Source organism: Sarcophilus harrisii, chromosome X, assembly GCF_902635505.1.
Source record: "Sarcophilus harrisii chromosome X, mSarHar1.11, whole genome shotgun sequence".
In the NCBI taxonomy this organism is placed as follows: domain Eukaryota; kingdom Metazoa; phylum Chordata; class Mammalia; order Dasyuromorphia; family Dasyuridae; genus Sarcophilus; species Sarcophilus harrisii.
The window spans coordinates 51,765,092-51,786,370 of record NC_045432.1 but is presented as its reverse complement, the minus strand read 5'-3'; the positions used below and the strand labels follow the sequence as shown (position 1 = coordinate 51,786,370).

At 42.2% G+C, this 21,279-nt stretch overlaps 1 protein-coding gene across 1 annotated transcript in view; it reads left to right on the top strand.

The window, feature by feature from the left end:
• The first annotated feature begins 2,713 nt into the window (after positions 1 to 2,713).
• The window catches only part of CD99L2 (CD99 molecule like 2), a 143,659-nt gene continuing 125,093 nt past the window's right edge, over positions 2,714 to 21,279 (top strand). Inside the window, exons 1-3 of the mRNA XM_031945067.1 lie at positions 2,714 to 2,759; positions 3,014 to 3,108; positions 3,275 to 3,466. Coding sequence (XP_031800927.1) covers positions 2,714 to 2,759; positions 3,014 to 3,108; positions 3,275 to 3,466 — 333 coding nt within the window. The remainder of the gene's footprint in view (positions 2,760 to 3,013; positions 3,109 to 3,274; positions 3,467 to 21,279) is intronic.

The window sequence follows — 21,279 nt, the reverse complement described above, 5'->3', positions numbered from 1 at the left end:
ACCATTTGGGTAATATTTCAGAATCAAGATGGAAACCCAGGTCTCTTTAAGTCAAAACGATGACTCCTCTGAGCCAAGAAATTTGACAGTTTGCCAGGTTCCTGGATAGCTTTTGAGCAAAGGCTCCCAATCTGATGATCTTCTGAATAAGCCATCACCATCCTCTTTAGGAAAGGGGCCTAGAAACTTTGACCTTTCCCCTCACTCCCTCTCTTATTGGGAGCTGATTGATTCCCCTTGGCTCAGGTCTCCTAGCCACAAAGACAGAAGCAGTGCAGCTGGACTAAAGAGTTAAGAATAACATTTTTTTTTTTCCCTTTTGGATCTGATCTTTCTCATGCAGCATGATAAATGTGGAAATATGTTTAGAAGAATTGCACATGTTTAATATTGGATTACTTGCTATCTAGGGGAGGGAAGAGAAAAATATGGAACACAAGGTTTTGCAAAGGTGAAAGCTGAAAACTATCTTTGCATATATTTGGAAAAATAAAAAGCTATTATTAAAAAAAAAAAAAAAAAAAAAAAAAAAAAGAGTTATGAGTAAGAAGTTAGGCTAAGGCAACAGCTGTTTCCAGGCTCCAAGGAGAGCACTTGCCCTTCTTGCAAGCAAAGGAACCAGTGGCTGGCCTTAGTGGAGAAACTCTGAAGAATAAGAGCCAGGTAGGGCTCATGGTAAATATCCCAGGGTTCAGTTTAGAGCTGTATGTCTGATGATATTGGTCGAGCTTCCTCTCTACTTTCTCCAGCTCCAGATAGTTCCAGAAAAGGAAAACCATTCTCTTGCAAAGGGAACACTCAGATTCTATGGTAATGGGTACTTTAAAAAGAAATCCAGTAAAATATGAAGGAATCAAGTGGAAAAAAGTTTGGAAAACGTTGGGGTATGTATTAGTACCATTTGTGCCTTTAAAGAAAACAAGGGAGAGGGGGAGGGGGGGAAGGGATTATGCATTTGTATTGTACCTACTACATACCAGGAACTGTGCTAAGCACTTTATAAATATTATGGCATTTAGTTATCACAACACTGTGCTAAGTGCTTTCCAGGTATCTTATTTAATCTTCCAAAAAGGATTTTACAATTGAGGAAATTGAATCAAATAAAAGTTAAATGACTTGCCCAGGGTGACACAATTCAAAGGGAGGCCAAATCTGACCCCTCCGAATGGATCTATTGGGTCTTTCCATTTCACCAGCTAGCAGCCTTTATACTAACAAAAGTGGTTCTCCTCTGCATTGACTGACTATTCCATTTGTTTTGGGAGAGTAGGCCGTGCAGAAAGAGAATATGCAAGCATTCCCGTTGAATTCTGGGACCTTCACATCGAGCAAAAACATTCATTGTGAGGGAAGGAAATCATGGCCAGTGCTAAGAAAGAGGTTCTTCTGATGCAGTTAGCAGAGTATCTGCTCCTGCCTTCCACAATTGTAAAGAAAAATACTTATATAAACATTCTCCTCACCATCTCCTCTAAAATAATTATAGCTATCATTTAGATGGAAGGGCAAAAATACTGATTTGGATTCAGCATTTCCTGTCTCTGTGTCTCTCATCATCAATAAGCTTCTCCCACTCCTGGACAAGTTCTTCCTCTCAAACTAATTTAGAGCAAAAGCCTTAATGGAGAAACCCTTGGTCTCTCTGGCTCAGATATTAAGGAGAGACGGTGGGTTTTAAAGGACAGGGTTTCAAAAATCTCCTCTCCTACAGGACTCTAGGTTGTAGGGGGAAGTATTAATTAAGTAAAAGTCAAATCCAACTGTCAATCTATGGTCCCACAAACTTCATGTATATAAATAACAATGTAGAAAACCACCACTGAGAGATGAGGAGATAAAGAGATTCTAATCTTACATTTATACCTTCTTCCTCTTCCCCCTAGGAGTTCAAAAGGCAGAATGATGAAATTCTGCCTCTAATATACATGAAATAAAAGAATAATGGAGCCAGCAAGGAATGTAATTTAATTAGCCAGACAATTTAAAAAACCACAATTGAAAGATACTCCAAAACTTGGCACAAGTAAAATTGATACCTAATTTTTAAAGAGGTATGAGTAAAAAAAAAAACAACCCCACATTAGTGGATTCTATCTACACACACACACACTCACATCCACACTTTCTTAGATCCAGACCTTTCTTAAAGGACTGGATCTGATCTCAAAGAGTTAGTTATCCAAGATAAAAATGATTTCCTGGGTCATAGTAGCAGAATGGGAAGTTTTCTTTTTAAGAAATTATGTGCGTATATATATTAATCTATTTATTATGACTTATATATTCTATATATACAATAGATAACAATGTAATAACATATATTATACATCATAACATATATTACATATAATCAATACATATTAATCTGTTTCTCAAACAATTTCAGTTGGATTTCTAAGTTTGCCATAGGGTGTGAAAATTTTAAGTACTTTAAAATCCATCTTTCTAGCTCTAGGGATTTCAGGCAAAAGCACCTTCTGATCTTTACTGCCTCAACCTCTCATTTTAATGGTGGAGGGATTGGCTGTTATGAGCAATTGCCACTAAATAACCCTTCTCTTTCCAGTTGGTGAGAAGGTTGTGTGGTTACTTAGCAGGTGCCTGAGCTATTTTTCTATTCCAAATCTGTGGCAAAAGCCTGGATCCAGGGAAAGATCACCCTCAGCAGACCTCGAGACTAGATTTGGACCAGCCACTCGAGCCACGAGAGATGCTGGAGGTTCACCGAGACCAGGGCTGGAGAAAAGGCTTCTGGGGTGGGTGGGGAAGGAAGGGGCGCGGGTGGAGCCAAGAAGGCAAAGGCAGGAACCCGCCCAACCTCTCCCCCAGAGCGCTCCAGGTTCCTTCAAAGAGCGACTCCACAAATTGTAGGGCACCGGCCCACTCCAAAAGGCAGAGCAGAACATTTTCCCGCTGAAGCAACTTAGAAGCTCAGCAGAGAAAATCTGTGACCCCCGAGGGGGAGCCCAGCGCGCAATCCCAGCGGCCCCCTCCCCCCGCCCGGCCCCAGCCCCGGCCCAACCTCTGAAGCAGCAGCAGTCCTGGAAGCTTCTGGCCCTCTTGGTCCCGGGACACCACGGAGGTCTCGAAAGGGCAGTGGAGAAGGTATGTGGCACCCGGGGTGGAGTCCCACGTTCTGTCCCAACGCGGACCCAGCCGGACTGGCCACGCCCCTCCTGGCCCCGCCCTCAACCCCAGGGTCAACAAGGCGGTGGCAGTGCTAGAACCTTCTGGACCTCTCTGGGAGGGGGACCTCTCTGGGAGGTAACAGAGTGAAAGTCCCCCTCGTAGTCCCAATGGGGCCCCAGTCCGCCCTGGCCCCGCCCCTAGTCCCACCTTCGGAACCAGGGTCCGAAAGGGCGGGGGGACCTCTGAATGGGCAGCAGTGCTGGAAGCTTCTGGAACTTTCCACCTGGGGACACCGGAGGTTTTGGAAAGTCGGGAGCGAGTCTGTGGAACCGGGGTGGGAACGCAGTCCCAGCACAGCCCGCGGCAGCGGAGCCTGGCCCCGGGGCAGCAAAGCAGGACTTGATTGCTTTAGCGCTAGATCTTAGCAGAAAAGAGTGCTTGTGGTCAGATTCTTAGCAGGATCTCTGAAAACGGCTGCACAAAACTCCTAAAGTTTGGGACAGGGCACCCTCCACCCTGGAAACAGGGCCCTAACTTTAACAAAGAGTGAAAAGCCCAGTATTATGCTAGGAAAATGAGCAGGAAACCAAAAAAAGTTTCTGACCGTCAAAAGTTACTATGGTGACAAGGAAGAGCAAAACACACTCAGAAGATGATAACAAAGTCAAAGTTCCGACATCCAAAGCCTCAAAGAAAAATAAGAATTGGGCTCAGGCCATGGAAGAGCTCAAAAGGGATTTTGAAAATCAAAAGAGAGAGGAGAAATTAGAAAAAGAATTGAGAGTGGTGCAAAAGGAAATACAAAAAGCTAATGAGGAAGAGATTGCCTTACAAAGCCAAATTGGCCAATTGGGAAAGGAGGTACAAAAACTCACTGAGGAAAAGAATTCTTTAAAAATTAGAATTGAGCAAAGGGAAGCTAATGACTTTGTGAGAAATCGAGATACAATAAAGTAAACCCCCCCCCCCAAAAAAAAAAAATTAAAAAATCAAAAAAATGTGAAATAACTCAGTGGAAAGACAACTCACCTAGAAATTAGATCTGGGAGAGATCATTTACAAATTATTGGTCTACCTGAAAGCCATAATCAAAAACAAAAAAGAGCTTGGCTACCATCTTTCAAGAAATTATCAAGGAAAACTATCCTGATATTCTATAACCAGAGGGTAAAATAGAAATTGAAAGAATCCACCTCCTGAAAGAGATTTCAAAATGAAAACTCCCAGGAATATTATAGCCTAATTGCAGAACTCCTAGGTCAAAGAGAAAAGACTGCAAGCACCCAGAAAGGCACAATTCAAGTATAGTGGAGCCACAGTCAGGAGAACACAAGATTTAGCAGGTTCTACTCTAAAAGACCAGCGGGAGGGGAATATGATATTTTGGAGAGCAACGGAGCTAGAATTACAAGCGAGAATCAACTGTCCAGCAAAACTGAGTACAGTCCTTCAGTGGAAAAAGTGGTCATTCAATGAAATAGAGGAATTTTGAGAAGAGGCTTCTCTTACACTAGGTTGGTTTTTTGTTTTTGTTTTTGTTTTCCCCTAAAGTGCTTTTTCAAAAGTGTGCCTCTCACCACAACCATAGTGGGTGCTATTTTCACCATTTTACAGACCAAAAAACTGAGGTTCAGTGAGTGGTCCCACAACCAATAAGTGCCTGAGGCGAGTTTAGAACCAAGAAAATTTACTAGGAAGTCCAAGAGGGAGCATGGCTTTGGGAACAAGAAGGTATAGTAGTCTATCCTTGATCCTTACTATAGGGTACCCTGAGCTGTAACACAGCCACTCATCATGAAGATGAAAGGTTGTCAGTTGCTTAGCCTTTCCTGCCCTTGTGAAAGAATTAATAAGCCGTTTTGTGATTCTCTCGTTCCAGATCTGTAGCAGCTTGGCAGGGTGGCCGTAACACATGTTCCCTTTTGGAAGTTCATGACAAACACCTAAATCTTGCCCCATTGCAGTAGTTTTCCCTTCTTCCTATTCTATAAGTATTATCAAAGCTGATAGTGACTGCTTCTTCTATCTTCATGGGTTAATTAAAGGTATCGCCCCTGTATTAGATCAAGAATGGTCTACTCCTCATTGCTCCTGCCCACAGTTGCTGCCATTCCACAGCTGCCCTGCCTTCTTTGCTGAGCAAAGGGCTAGGGAGAACATCTCTTGGCAGGGGGTGGGGGGCTGGAGGGGAGTGAAGAGGGGAGATAGGCTTAAGGAAATGATGGTGCGATAAATGTGGTAGTATATATAGAAGAATTGCACAAGCTTAACATTACTGGATTATTTGCTGTCTAGGGGAGGGGTCGGGGAGGAAGGGAGAAAAATTTGGAACACAAGGTTTTGCATGTTGAAGACTATCTTTGCATATATTTTGAAAATAAAAAGCTAGGGGCAGCTAGGTGGTGCAGTGGATAGAGTACCAGCCCTGCAGTCAGGAGGGCCTGAGTTTAACACTTCCTAGCTGTGTGACCTTGGGCAAGTCACTTAACTCCAATTGCCTCAGCAAAAAAAACAAAACAAAACAAAACAAAACTAAAAAACTAAAAAGCTATTAACATTTTAAAAAAGAAAAAAGGAAATGATAGTGACTGCCATGAAAGCCATATAGCTTGTGGCCACTTGGGTTTGAGAAAGAACTAAGCCCAGATGCCAGCTTAGAACAAGGAAGTGATGAAGCCAAATTTATAGATAGAACAGAACTGGCCTTAACAGCAAGCTGGTGAATGCCAGTTTGGTAAACTTGCTTCAGATAAAGTGACCAGGAGAAACAGGTGAAGAGTAAGGTGAAATCCATGAAAACTAGAGAAATCTGGGAAAGTGCCTTCCTCAGCCAGGGAGCTGCAGTCAAGGGCAAAACTTCAAAAGGGATTAGAGCCCCTGGATCTTTCATGAGACTGAGGAGACAAGACCCTTGGAGAGATAGATAGTCTGAAGTATAGTCTGAAGTACATGGGAAGGTTCTTTGGGGACAGAGGAAAAGAAAAAGAAGAAAATAGTATGCTTCAATCCACTTTCAGTCTCTATACTTCTCTCTTTGGATTCATTTGGTATTTTCCATCCAAAGTTTTTGAGAATTGCCTTAAGATCATTGAATTGCTGATAAGAGCTAAGTCCATCACAGCTGATCATCACATAATCTTGTTATTACTGTGTACATTGTTCTCTTGATTCTGCTCATTTCCCTCAGCATCAGTTCATGTAAGTCTCTCCAGGCCTCTCTGAAATCATCCTGCTGGTCATTTCTTATAGAACAACAATATTCCTTTACATTCATGTACCATAACTTAGCCATTTTCCACCTGAGAGTCATCCACTCAATTTCCGATTCTTTGCCACTATAAAAAGAGCTGCTACATACATTTTTGCACAGGTGGGTTCTTTTCCCTCTTTTATCTTCTCTTTGGGATACAAAACCAGTACTTTACCCTCATTTTTCATGGGGAAACTGAGCCCAGAGAGAGCCAGTGCTCTCTGGCAAGAGCTGAGGCTTCCCTGACCTCTACCCAGAGCTTTTTCTTTTTAATACCCATCACCTCCTTTTCCTCATTTGGAGAATGAGTTAGTTTTAAGGGTGGGCAAGAAGGGAGGACCATAGTCAATCAGAGTATGTGTTATGGCTTCCTGGTAAAGCTAGCAATAATAGCAGCTTATCAAAGCCCATTTTGTAGCTGAATGAGGCCCTGGACCTCTTCCATTCAAGATGGCTACCATGAACCTTAGGAGGGTCAGAGTGCAGGGGACATCCTCCAATTTGTTTCTTGGTCAATGGCTTGGTTTTGGGGAATTAGAAAATCCCTGAGGAATTCCATTTATCAAGCATTCCATCCATACCTTCTACCCATCACGATTCTTGGCAGTATTCTCCCATAAATTCTTTATAAGGAGAACATAGTTCAATTCAATGTGATGGAGAACTTCATCAAGGTCTTCTAGCATTATGTGGAAACCAATATAGGTCCATTGGTTTATCCCTCACTTGTGCCGATTACTAGACCACTTCCATTTCCAATCTCACACTTCCTTTTGGGCAAATTATCATTGTAATATGTTACAGCCTACTTCCACCCACCATCCATTTCTATCATCCTTTGGGTCAGCTGCAGTTTTGACATTGGACATTATGGTGATTCATACAAGTCCCTTGCAAATGAAGATTATTTCATTCATTGCCCTTGTATCCCCAGTGAATTCCAGGCTCGGTGCCTGGAACATAGTCGGTATTTAATAAATGTTTTTTGGTTGATTGTATCTCTTGAATAATTAAGAAGCTGGGCCTTTGTTTAACTTAGGATGCTTGAAAATGTCACAAAATGTTTTTGTTTCTCCCAGAGGAAGATATTGTCATTAAAAAGATGAGGTTCCGTTTCAGGGGAAAACAGGATCGTCAAGCGCACTACATGGCTTCACCAAAAGTTATCTGTTCCCCTCTCTTTGTCCAGTTCTGTTTTGGGCCCAGTTCTTTTCCATGACCAGTGTCTAAGATCTATGAACCAACACTATGGATCATCCATTCCACAGCATGTCATAGTCCCCTCCCATAAGGTATCTTCCATGAATATGGAAAATCATGTGAATCCTTGAAAGATGTAACAAAAGAGAACTGACCCTTTGTTAGCAATCGAGGCATAAAACAGGGAAAGGCATCCTCATTAGAAGTATTTACTAATATCTAGCAGCATATCCAGGGCAAAGTCAATACATCAGCAAGCTTTTGGTAAACTTCTATGGTGTGTTGAACCCTAAGAGTCCAAACCAATTCTCTGGAGATAGGATGATGAGGTCTTCTGGATGTTTCTGTTTGCATTGTGGGGCCTCTTACATGAGATCCTTAATTAAAAATTCAGCACTGGAAAAGGCAAGTGAATGAAGAATATAAACAGGAAATATAAAATATCTTGGTAAAGCAAGACCATTATTAAGGTAGAATAATGAGGTTGGGCTCTTCATTCTTTCAGATTCTTGACATCTTTAAAAGTCTTTGATTCTTTGAGGAATAGAACTTTAAGAAGTGAGTATTTGGGATCCGAGACCTCTAACACAAGTACTCCCACGGACATAGGAATTCAATCATGCTTTTAGTTTTCTTTGACCTTGTGAAATTAATTATCACTCCTCAGCATGTTCTCTGTGCCCTTCCAAAAGAGAGAGAGAGAGAGAGAGAGAGAGAGAGAGAGAGAGAGAGAGAGAAAGAAAGAAAGAAAGAAAGAAAGAAAGAAAGAAAGAAAGAAAGAAAGAAAGAAAGAAAGAGAAAGAGAGAAAGCCACCTAGGTAATAGCACTTTCTGTTCTACCATGAGGAATCACACATGACTTTCTTGTCCTCCCTCCTTCCAAAACACACAAGTTACCATATGGGACCACCTGCCCCATCCCAGAGGTGCAGGGTTTTTCTACTTTCATCTGATGTATACAGAAAGCATCAGAAAGATTAGGAGAGAAGTTTATGTCCTTGTAAATGATATTAGTGGCAGTCTTCCTACTTTCCCAGTTTGCAAATGTTTAGCCTCCCTGATTGTGGGAACAATAACTCTTAGTAACCAGGGAAATGAGTCAAAGACACAAAAACAATTTTCCAGATGGATAGGGACCTAAGAGCTCCTCTAGTCCAACTACTTCATTTTTATAAATTGGGGGAGAAGGGAACTAAGGCAAAGCTTAGTGCAGAGAAACCAAGGTACTTGTTTAGGGCCACATATTCACCCACTGAGTCAATGGCTAAAGATTCAAAGCAGAGCACCCTTTGTTCTACTCCTTCATTTTCCCTTGTCTGACTTGACTCAACCATTGTCTCCTAAATAAGAGACTTAGAAATCTGTATCTCTGTGATTCATTCTGTACCTCATACCAATTTGTTTCAAGAAAGGGCTGCCAACTATGTCAGATGTGGCCAAGTTTCTATAATGTATTGGTTTACAAGGCACACAGGCTTTTAAAACATCCTGGAGCTTGAAGGCCACTGTGTTATCCTCTCCCCTCCCCTTGGCCTTGGATGGTGTTGGCTTCCTGAATCCCTTATGTGTGTACTCTACAATTGAAGTGATTTTTGAAATAATCCGAAATATAGATAATCCCCTAAAAAGAGGGGGACCCAGGAAGAGAAGAGATGGGGGAGTTTCCCTTAAAACTAGATTTTTTTTTTTTTAAATATTGAAGGTCAGGCCTGCTGAGAGGCCTTTTATGAAAAAGCAAAACAAAAATATCTACTGAACTTTTCTGAGTAAAAACAGACTTGCAAACAGCAATAGATCCTAAAGTAGAAAAAAGCTTTTCCCTTCTCAAGTTACAGCTCAGGTATAGGCCCCAGTGTTCTCCCCCCCAAAAATTTCAAGCATAAAGCCCAGCCCAGGAGATGGAGGATCATACATGCAACAAGCCTGGGGCTTAATGGCACCCAGACTCCTCTGGGACAGACGTAAGAACAAAGGTAATTACTAGTAACTCATACAATTCAGAATTCAGAAATGTTGCTTTATTCACAGGTTCTTCCATGGGGGCTCTGAGGACATTGTACTCTGCTTTGCCACGTGAGAAAATTGTTTTGAGCAGGAGTTACTGACTAGAGAGCACCTGGGGTTTCTGAGGCCTAGCCCATGTGGTGTGATGAAAAGAGCACAGAGACATCCTAGAGTGCAATCCTAGATGATTTATCTAACTGTCGAACCTTGGACCTTTCAGCTTCTGAGCTCCAGTTTGCTCAACCCCCCAAAGGGGATAATAATCCCAATCACAGCCTCCTTCTTGTAGTTGGTGGAGGAAAGTGCTTCACAAACTTAGCCCGCTGGGGAAAGGAGAGGCTCTTGCTTATATAATCAACTGCTAAGCGTGCTTGGAGTGTTCACCTGGGTTAGTTGGTCCAGTAACACTATCTTCCTAACTTCAAAGGCTTTTATCAGTGTGACTATTGCTGATGTTTCATGACTAGGATTTTTTTCCTCCAGAGATGAAACTATAGTGGAACTGCCCTCAGATTTCTTCTTAGCCCTTCCGGTCCTTCAGAAAGCATAGCAGTCACAGAACTTGTCACAGAAAAATCAAGAAAAAGTCATAAAAGTAGGGATCATACCAGATGGCAAATCTTTAGCCCCATTATCCATCTTAGGGTTCAGAGGTTGGGTTGTTTGGAAATCCTTAGCTTATCCCAGACTGGGTAAGCATGGAGGATTATCTCTTTCTATTTGTGGTTCTCCTACCTTGAGAATACCAGTGAAAGGGCTTTCTCCCTGATATTGTTAGGACACAGAAGAAGCAAAAGCTAGCTACTCTAAGGCAGGCTGTCTTGATGCATATGTATCTGTCTCAAAACAGCATCTCTATGGAAGTAAGTTTTGATTCCTTTCATCATCGAGGCAGACTCCATGATCTCTCCTACCCTTGTTCTTGGTTTTCCAGGTGTCAGTAGCAGAGCCAAAGGGAATCTTTGAGGCAGGCCATTTGGTCTACTAAGAAGAAGAGATAAAGGCCCCCCCAAAGATAATGACACACAGCCAATTAGTGGCAGAATCAGGGATAGAACTCAAGTCTCCCAGTACAGAACTTTACCATGTTAGCTTCTCTTAAAGGTTGATCCATTCAACAAACATTATTTTTCAGGTTTTTTGTTTTTCTTAACATTCTATAGTACTTTATTTTTCCAAATACATGTGAAGATAGTTTTCAAAATTCATCTTTGTAAGACTATGTATTCCAAATTTTTCTCCTTCCCTTCCTTACCTCTTCCTTCCCCAAGACAACAAGCAATCTGATATAGGTTAAATATGTACAATTCTTTTAAACATATTTCCATGTGTAGGGTTGTGTAAGAAAAGTCAGACCAAAAGGGGAAAAAAACCACTAGAAAGAAGGAAACAACCCTCCCCCAAATGGTGAAAGTAGTAAGTTTCCAGCCATATTCAGTCTCCATAGTTCTCTCTGAATGTGATTGGCAATTTCCATCACAAGTTTATTGGAAATGCCTTGAATCACAACATTGTTGAGAAGAGCCACGTCCATCACAGGTGATCATCACATAATCTTGCTATTACCGTGCGTAATGTTCTGACTCTGCTCACTTCATTTAGTGTCAGTTCATGTAAGTCTTTCCAGGCTTTTCTGAAATCAGCCTGCTCATCATTTCTTATAGAATAATATTCACATACTATCACTTTATTCAGCTGTTCCCCAACTGATGGGCATCCACTCAGTTTCCAGTCCCTTGCCACTACAAAGAGGGCTGCCACAAACATTTTTGCACATGTGGGTCCCTTTTCCTCTTTTATGATCTCTTTGGGATTCAGACCCAGTAGTCAACAAACATTTATTAGAACACTTACTTTGGGCAGAGCCCTTTGCTAAGTACAGTTATCACTTACACATCAAGACATTACCTGTGATGGTTTTGATATATATCATGGGTCAGCATGAGGAATTAAATGGGAATTCTTGGAGAGCTTTGTGGGAGCCACAAACAACATTTAAAAAGTTCTTTTTTTGAGCACCAGCCCTGAAGTCAGGAGAACCTGAGTTCAATCTGGCCTTAGACACTTAATACTGCCTGGCTGTGTGACCCTGGGCAAGTCACTTAACCCCAATTGCCTCAGCAAAAAAAAAAAAAAAGAAAAAGAAAAAAAAGTTCTTTTTTCAAATAGTATTTTTACTTAACATTGAACTATATATAACCTATGACCAAATATTTTACCCATATTTTATAATAAGGTACTATAAATATCCCATAAAAGAAAAAAAAATCAGACTTCTCTGATATGAAAGGAGGGCCAAAAAATTTTATGTGGTTTTTTCAGATTTCCAGAGTGCCATGCCCCAAATTTCTGCAATGTGAAAGGAATAACTGTACTGGGAGTGATACAAAATTCAAAAGCATTTAAGACATTTTTATGTGCCAGGCACATAGAGCTGGGGCCACAAAGGCAATAATGAAACAGCTCTTATCTTGAACAGGTTTACATTCTCCTGGGGTAGGAGAAATGTATTTGAGAGGGGAGGGCACTAACAACTGGGATGGAGAAGGGAAGAGGGAAGTGAGCTGAGCTTATATAAGAAAGTCCTTACAGAGTTAGTGATCTAGTAAGGGGAGAAGACAATAGGCCATGTGAGATCCAAGAAGGAGGCCCACAAGGAAGAGGACCTTAAGAAAGGCAGCTGAGGGAAGTACCACTTGAATTGAGCTTTAAAGGATGAGTAAGATTTCAGCAGGTAAAGGAGGATGGAGGAGCTCCAGGAATAGGGAATGGTATGAGCAGAGGTACAGAGTTGGAAAGTGGGGGACTGTTTTGGGGAAAGTGCAAAGAGTAAAGCCCTTCGATGATGGGAGAGCACACTTGAAGGGCTGCCTGAGGAAACATAGTTCTTCAACTAGTTCAAAGCCAAAGAATGGTCCAAAACCATTGGTCTGGAGTCTTCGTTCCTCAATATTCTCCCACTAGTCAAAATGACTGGAGGGAAAAAGATGAGGACAGAAATGAGCACCCGATGTCATGCTGCTCACTCTGATGACAGACCCACGACTCTGCTTTGTCAGCAGTCCAAGCAATAAAGGATTCCTGGAGCTAGTCTTTGAGGAGACTTTTTCAAGAACTCATTTCTCTGAGCTCTGCAGGAGTCCTCTTAGGATATGATCTATCTGACTTCTCACATCCAATTTGGTTTCATATTATTTTCTTGAGGAGAGGCTGTGGGTAAAAGGTGTCTCTGCCCCTAGGATGAATTTAGGGAGAGCCTCAGGGAATGGGATTGATGGGTGTCAGCTCTAAGAAAGGTGACTTAGGTACTAGCTCCCCAACCTCAGGGAAAGAGGTCTTCTGCCAAGAGAAGAGGTATTGCATGTGATAGCTCTTTCTTTCCTTCCTCCAGACTAGGTGACAGGCTTAGTCACAGGAACAAAGTAGGCAAGCCTCAGAAACATCCAGCATTTGAAGAACTCGATTGGATATCACACAGACTAGAGTTACTCTTCGGATCCTTTCCCCCACTAAACTGGCAGGCTGGGTCCCCTGAGAAGGTTATTATTTCTCCCATTATGGTTTGAAGGGTCCCTATGGGGTCGGGGGATGGCTTTCTGATGCTATGACTCAGAAGCCTCCACCAGTATTTTTTCTCTAATCTTTATTGATGAGTTAGTCAGATGTAATTAACTTTTAGAAAGGCATATTTACTAAAGTAGTATAGTAAGAACAAGGAACATAAAATACCCCCTCCAAAAGTCTCTCACAAGAACATATAGAATCCCTGGGAAAGTGGGCTCAGGTTTAGAGCAAAGCTCATAGAAGCCTCTTTGTTGGAGTCCTTGAAATATTCCCTTAAGTATAATGGAGCACTTTGCTGGGCTTCTCATTAAGTTCTGAAACATAAAATCTTAAAATGGTCTTTCCTTGGGGCGTCTAGTCTGCCCTTTATTCCTGAAGCAAGCAATGCAACAAGTTACTGCTGTTGGAGGAATGCTTTCAGGATACCAATGGGAAATCCAAATCTTTGAGCCTCTGGAGTTCACAAGTTCTCTGGTCAAGGGAAGGGAGAGGGAAGCTCTATCCCCTTCCTCGCCCCAAGTCCTTTCCTTTCAGATAGTTTTGCTGTAATTGTTCTAACTTTAGGCTGCCAGACATTTGAATCCTGGATTCTGAACTGGCTTGCTATTTTTTTTTTCCCAGAAGAACCAGAGGCTGTGATGGTGTATTACAGTAGTTTAATACTTTTGGGTGATTCAGTAGACATGTTCTCTCCTAATAAGGGTATCAGAGCTGGAATATTTTGATAGTTACTTTAAGTGGGGTGGGGTGATTGATTGACTGATTGATTGACTCACTTGAGCCTCTTCCCACTCTTTTTTTTTTTTTAATAGCTTTTTATTTACAAAACATATACATGGGTAATTTTTCAACACTGACCCTCGTAAAACCTTCTGTTCCAACTTTCCCCCTCCTTCCCTCCACCCTCTCTCCCCAGCTGGCAGATAGTCCAATACATGTTAAATATGTTAAAGTATATGTTAAATCCAATATATGTATGCATATTTATACAGTTATCTTGCTGCACAAGAAAAATTGGTTCTAGAAAGAAAAAAAACCTGAGAAGGGAAACCAAAATGCAAGCAAACAATAACAGAAAGCCCATTCTTACTTTGAATTCGGATTTCTACAATCATTTCTCTCCCTATAAGAACAACTCTCACCAGCTCTTAAGAACTGATATAGAAAAGCTAATATAAGATCCAACTATCTCATCCTGATCTGTTTGCAGCAGACCTTTCCACACACACACACACACACACACACACACGGTTGTTGGGGCAGGGGAAAGGGAGCTGCCCAAGAATGGGGCATGTCTCGTGGAGCATCACTAAGGCTCTAAAGAGAAGTGGGGAGGGAGAGTTAACAGTACAGAAACAGAGCTTGGTAGCTAGCCACCAGTGGACTTCCCTGCCCTCAATGCCCCTCCTCCTTAGCATTGTTTATTCTAGTCCCTGCCCTTGTAAGCCTTGAAAAAGTACAAGCTACCCTCTTGGGCTATTGAGTAAATACCATCTGTAGTTATCTGATGCTATACTAAGGAAAAAATGCCAATCTTGGCCCTGAGATTCCGGTAATAGGCAAGGCATTAATTAGATGAGATAGAATACAGAGCCATAACAAGAATTGAGGGGAGGAACCTAGATTTTTGTCCCAGAGTGCTAACAGCATCTGTTTTTACCTTTTGAAGGAGTAAAATGAACATTTGAGCCTCTTCTTTCCCTCTCCCTTCCATATGTCTAGACCTATGATTTCAACTCCAGGGGTACAGAGTCCCTCCCCCAAGACAAATTCATAGCTTGCCTGTAATTTAGAGTCATCAAGAATTATCTGAGAGATGAAGGGCCTTTCCCATGGTTACATAGCTAATATATGTCATAGGCAAAACTTGAACCCAAATGTTCTGATCCAGAAGACTTTTGTATTGAGTTAGCTAGAATTAATAGTTAGACTAAAAAGCTAATAGATTGCAAGCTTCCTTTTGCCCCACTGGTGATACCCCCGGTGGTCCTTCCTTGCTACCTTGCTACCTCCATTGTTCATATCTTCTTCAAGAGTGACTTCACAGCATTTCAAAACAACAGCTACCAGGAGATAACTCTGGTTCCTTTTTCATGTGAAGAGTATTTGGTTTTTTTTGTTTTGTTTTGTTTTGTTTTAGAATATTTTATTTTCTCAAATACACGTGAAGATAGTTTTCAACATTCTTTTTTTTTTTCTTTTTTAACATTCATTTTTATAAAACATTGTGTTCTAAATTTTTCTCCTTCCCTTACCCAAGACAATAAGCAGTCTGATGTAGGTTAACTATGTGCAATCCTTTTAAACCATATTTGGTTTTAAATCCATATTTGTCATGCTGTGCAAGAAAAATCAGAACAAAAGGGAAAAAAAAACTTGAGAACGAAAAAGCCCCTCCCCCCAAAAAAAGGTGAAATACTATGCTTTGATCCACATTCACTCTCCATAGTTCTCTCTCTGGATGTGATTGTCATTTTCCATCTGAAGTCTATTGGAATTGTCTTAAATTACCTCTCTTAAATGTTGAGAAGAGTCAAGTCCATCACAGTTGATCATCACATAATCTTGCTATTAGTGTGTACAGTGATCTCCTGGTTCTGCTCCCTCCATTTAGCATCAGTCCATGTAAGTTTTCCCAGGCTTTTCCGAATTCAGTTTGCTCATCATTTCTTATGGAACAATAATATCCCATTACCTTGAAGAATCTTTGTAATCTGAGGAGTGCCCTCTCTAGTGAGAAGAAGTAGGTGGCAAAGAGATTTGGAGATTGAGGACCTGGGTTCCAATCCCTACCCATGTGACCTAAGCAAATCCTTCCCTTCTCCCAGCCTCAGTTTCCTCCTCTGTCCAATGAGGAGGGGTGGCCTAACCCTAGGGAGAGAACAGAAGCCTCTCCACACCTGCTGATTCGGGACATTCCTTTAACAACTATACTTTCCTTAGCAGGAGACCCACAGTCTACTTGTAAAATTCATCAATTCCAAGCTTTCCATGAGGCCCAACACGGATGCCAGAAACCACATGAGATTGCTACACTTCTTCCTCTGTCTCCTAATGCTGCATTTATCAGGTTAGTGAAAATAACACACAGAAAGTTGTTCTCAAACTCTTTACCAAGTTTCTGCCCACCTAGCAGTCCCTCGATACCTATTTCCAAAGAATCTTTTCCCGACCCCACAAATTGCCCAGCCTTGCTTCGGTACACAAGGGCTCTCTGTGCGTGCCTTTCCTGAATTACAGGAGACTAGAGATTCTGCTAAGGCCCCAATCACACACCTAAGTGCTATAATGTTCGGAGGATCACAGAATATCAGCTTTGACAGGGCTCCTACAAATAACCTTGTCTAAGAGTCTCATTTTCTGGATGGGGAAGCTAAAGTCCAGCCAGGGTATAGGTCACGCAACTTGTAGAGGTCTTGAGATGAAGGAGATTTAATCTGGGGGCAAATGGAGAGCCCAGCCTCTCCACATAAACAGGCCATAACCATAGTTCTGGGCTGGAGTTGGTCATGGTGGGGCTGGGGTAAGGTAGGCACAGGGGTCCAAGTCCATGGCTCCCGAGGTACCCTCTTTGACTGGTTTCTAATTGAGAAGACTTTGTTCTTTAATTAAACCTAATAAACTTCTTTGCAACTTCTGCCAGTGGTTCCTAGTAGAACCTAGCAGAACAGGTCTGTTGGCCCTTTAAACACCGGAATCCCTTATCTGGTGTCTCTCAGATCCTCCTCTGGCTAAACTTATCTGCTTGATTTAAATGTCAGGTGATTGATCTCAGGCCCTTCAACATCCTGTTCGCCCTTATGTTAACTACAGTACAGGAGATTGCTTCTTGATAGAGGGCTCATGTTCTCCTCACTTGGGATAGGATTTGGCCCAGAGTCTAGGTCTGCCATGATAGAAGTTCCTAGTAGCGGATATTCCTTTGGGTTTACAAAGTATCTTACAAAAATGATCTCATTTGAGCTTCAAAATAACCCCATGAGGTGGGTACTCTGAATATTATTATTTTTCCCATTTTACCACTTAGGAAACAGCCTCAGTTCAGAAAGGTAGACTTGTCAACAACTGCTCAGCAAGTAGGCTTCTGAGGTAACATGCACATTTTATCTAGTTTTCCTCACCCCAGGACCACCAGTCTGTCTACTTTTAGAATCTCTAGGGGTAGAGAGAGAGTAGCCTCCTTTTTAAATGTTAGCTCCAGCTTTCCCAGTAGAGCCCCACTTGTCCTTCCCCAGGGCAGAAAACTCTGTCATTGATAAGCATTTATCAGGCACTGTACACAAAAGCTAAACAAGGAAACAATTCCTGTCTTCCAGGAGCTTTCATTCTAGTCTGATCATCCTTGAGTCTTCTCTCCCTCCCCCCCATACTCAATCAGTTCTCAAATCTTATCCATTCTCTGCATGTTTTCTGTCATTTTTTAAGTCCTGTCCAACTCTTCATGACCCCATTTGAGGTTTTCTCAGCAGGGATACTGGAGCAGTTTGCTGTTTCCTTTTCTGGCTCATTTTACAGACGAGGAAACTGAGGCAAATACAGTCACACAGCTAATAAGTGTCTGAGGCCAGGTCTGAACTAGGGAAGTTGAACGTTCCTGACTTTGACTGGTGTTCTAGCTCCCCGCGTCCATTCTACCTCCACATTATCTTGCATTGCCTTTTCATTCATTTAACCCCCACCTTAGTCCCAGTGTTCATCACTGCTCACTGAGACTTCTATAACAGCTTTCCCTTTGACCTCTTCATTTCTAGTCCTTTCTCTCTAAACCACCTTCCCCAAGCACCATATTTCTTCCCTTGTTCAAGAACCTTCATGGGCTTTCTGTTGCTTCTAGGATATAATATATATTCTTTATCTTGGCATTTAGAGCCTTCCAACATCTGTCTTTAGACTCTCCATCCCCATTCATATTACTTCTCATATAGGTGTTCACTATTCGGGCCACAATAACCTACTTACTTTCATGGTGTAATTGAGGAAGTGGAGGCCCTGAGAGGGACTGGATTTTAAAGGAACCAAGATCCAGACAAGGCATAGGTCATACAACTTGTAGAGGTCTCGAGATGAGGGAGATTTAACCTGGGGGCAAGTCAAGAGCCCAGCCTCAGCCTCTGCACACAAAAATGAAGAGACAATGGAGAGAGATATAGTGGAGGCAGAATGGACAAGGGGAGCTAGAGCACACTATCATGGATAAAGCACTAGTCAAAGTGAGAAAGATTCAACTTCCCTAGTTTAACCTGGCCTCAGGCACTTATTAGAGCTGGAAATCACTTGAGAGTTCATCTTCTGCCTGCACCAGCTACACATGTTTGGAAAAATAAAAAGCTTTAATAAAAAAAAAATAATAATAATTAAAAAAAAAAAAAAAAAAAAAAAAAAAGAGATGAAGAAGTGAAGTCTTGTTCAGATCACAGAGTGAGTTGGGGGCAGAGCCAGACCCAGAATCCAGGCTGGCTCTTTCCCCTGCATTGCCAACACTGGACTTCCCTGAATGAGAGATAGGGGAGAGAGAAAGAGAGAACCCTGCCCATTGTACTACCTATTTGTGAAGGTAAGTAGTGCAATGGGCAGAGTGGAACCCAGAGGAGATATGCATTCTAGTCTAGCCCCTTCCTCCTTTGTGATCTTGGATGAAGAATTCCTTTCCTCTCCCCCAGTGTGAGAGGAATCTGTAAGTAAATTACCTCCAGGCCCAATTTTCCCCTCCCCCTCATACCATCTCTCAACTGCCTAGTCTCTTTGGCTCATGGACCCCTCAGATACGAAAAGGAAATGCTCTGCTAGGGGCTGGATGAGAATGACATGGAGAGAATTTTTGTGGGCGTCTGGCAGTCTTGTCCATGACTCCAAAGCCCCATGGAGAGACACTGTGTTCCATCCCTGAGATAAAGCCAGCAACAACATGGGAGAATGTTCCCATCTGGCAAAGATCTTCAGGCATCCGGGCCAGGGCAGGCACTGGACCTTATTTAATGGGCTCAAGCACAACCAAAAACAGCCCAGAGGGGCTTGGACCTGGGGTCTGGGGCCAATCCTTTGTTTGCCCTTCCAGCCACCGACCCCTTTCTTCTCCTCTCCAACCTCCAAACTCCTCCCTCACTTCCCCTTCTCCTCCCCCCCACCCTCTTAAGAGAGAGGAAGCTCAGCTTTTAGGCCCAGAGGAGGGAAGGGGAGGGGCTGGACAGAGGTGATAGATGCAGACTCAGACCCCAGCCCCTCCTTTTCCCTTCCCTTCCCCTCCCCCCCCAGCTGTCTTTCCAAGGTCCTTCCAGGGGCTAGGGCTGGGAGCTTCATTGTAGGTATTGCCTTCCAATTCCCAGAGGGCCAAGTCCTAAAATCACAGCACAGGATCAGGTAAATTCAGAGCTGAAAAGGACCTTAGAGGCCAAGTGTCCAATCCCCTCATTTGACAGAGGAGGAAAGTGAGACTTAGAAAGATTAGTTGATTTCTGTGGGTTTGAATCCTGCTTTTGAGGCTTACTAGCTGTGTGACCTTGGATTAATCTTCAGTTTATCCATCTAAAGAAAGGGGGACAACAGCCTTGTGAAGTTAAACAGAAGCACTCTGATTAGTGCAATGATCAACCACGATTCCAAGGGACGGATGAGAAGCCTGCTCCCTACCTTCTGATCAAGGGATGGTAGACTCAGGGTGCAGAATGAGACATCCATTTTTGGACATTTTTCTTTTCTTATGGATGAAGTGGGAAAGAGAAAAAATAAATGCTTATGAAAAAATATAATTTTGAAAAGAAAGAGGGAGTTGGAATGGATGACTACTCTTAAGTATTCTTCCAGTTCCCAGTCCTAGAATCTTACCTTTGTCATCCACTGGTTTGTAGCTAACTGAGCAAGCTGTTTCTCTCTCTGAGCCTCAATGACCTCCCATGTAAAAATGGGGATTGGTGATTCTTGCACTAGCTAGGTTGTTGTTGTTGTCGTTTTTCAATAGTATTTTATTTTCCAAATACATGTAAAGATAGTTTTCAACATTTGTCTTTGTAAGACTGTGTTCCAATTTTCTTCTCCCTTTCTCCTTTACCTCTCCCCTCCTCAAGAGAGCAAGTAATCTGACGTAAATTAAATATGTGTAATTCTTTTAAACATATTTCCGTATTTGTCATGTTGTATAAGAAAAAATCAGACCAGAAGGGTGGAAAAATGTAAGAAAAACACAAACAAAAAGGTGAAAATCCACATAGAGTCTCCATAATTCTCTCTCTAGATGTGGCTGGCACTTTCAGTCTGAAGTCTACTGGAACTGCCTTGAATCATGGCATTTTTTAAAAGAACCAAGTCCATCACAGTGATCATCACATAATCTTGCTGTTCCTTTTGTACAATAGTCTCTGGATACAGCTCACTTCATTCAGCATCAGTTCATGTGGGTCTTTTCAGGCTTTTCTGAAATCCAGCTAGGTTGTTATGAGAAGAACACTCAGCAAGCCTTCTTGTTGGGTAGTGATGTGACATCATTCACGCCAGGATTGATTCCCCATTCTAGCTCCTGGAATTCCCCCTTCTTTGCTTCAATTGCCTTTCTGTCTCCTGCTTGTTTCCCATGGGGCCAGTGCTCAGGCACTGTTCCTACAGGGAGTTATTATCAGATGGAGCTCTGGCTATCAGCAGCTGATCAGACCACTAGGGAGACCTGCTTCTGTTTGCTTCCCAGTACTGCTCTGCCAACACTGGACTCATTTTTGGTAAGAAGGTTGAAAGGTCATGGTGAGGTTTTCTACATGAGCCATTTTCTTTATGGAGAGCTGTTGTTATTTGTTTTGAAAGAAGAGGGGAAAAGTCTCTGGTGACATTTGGTGAATGTCAATTGATGGCTTTCAAAACGTTTTCTTTTTCCTTCGGCCAACAGTATCTTGAGGGAGTCTATTCCCATCTGCCAACGATAAAAACAAATCTTATCTTACAAAAAAAAGGGGATGAAAGGGAATTTGCTTCTCCCCTCCCATAGGATCATGAGTTTTGAATTGGAGGGGACTAAGAGGCCACTCATTCCAATGCACTTATTGGAAGATGAGGGAATTGAGGCCCAGAGAAAATTGACTGGCTTAGGATAATACAGGAAGTTGCAGAGACAGCATTCAGACTGGGAGACCTTTGACTACAAAGCC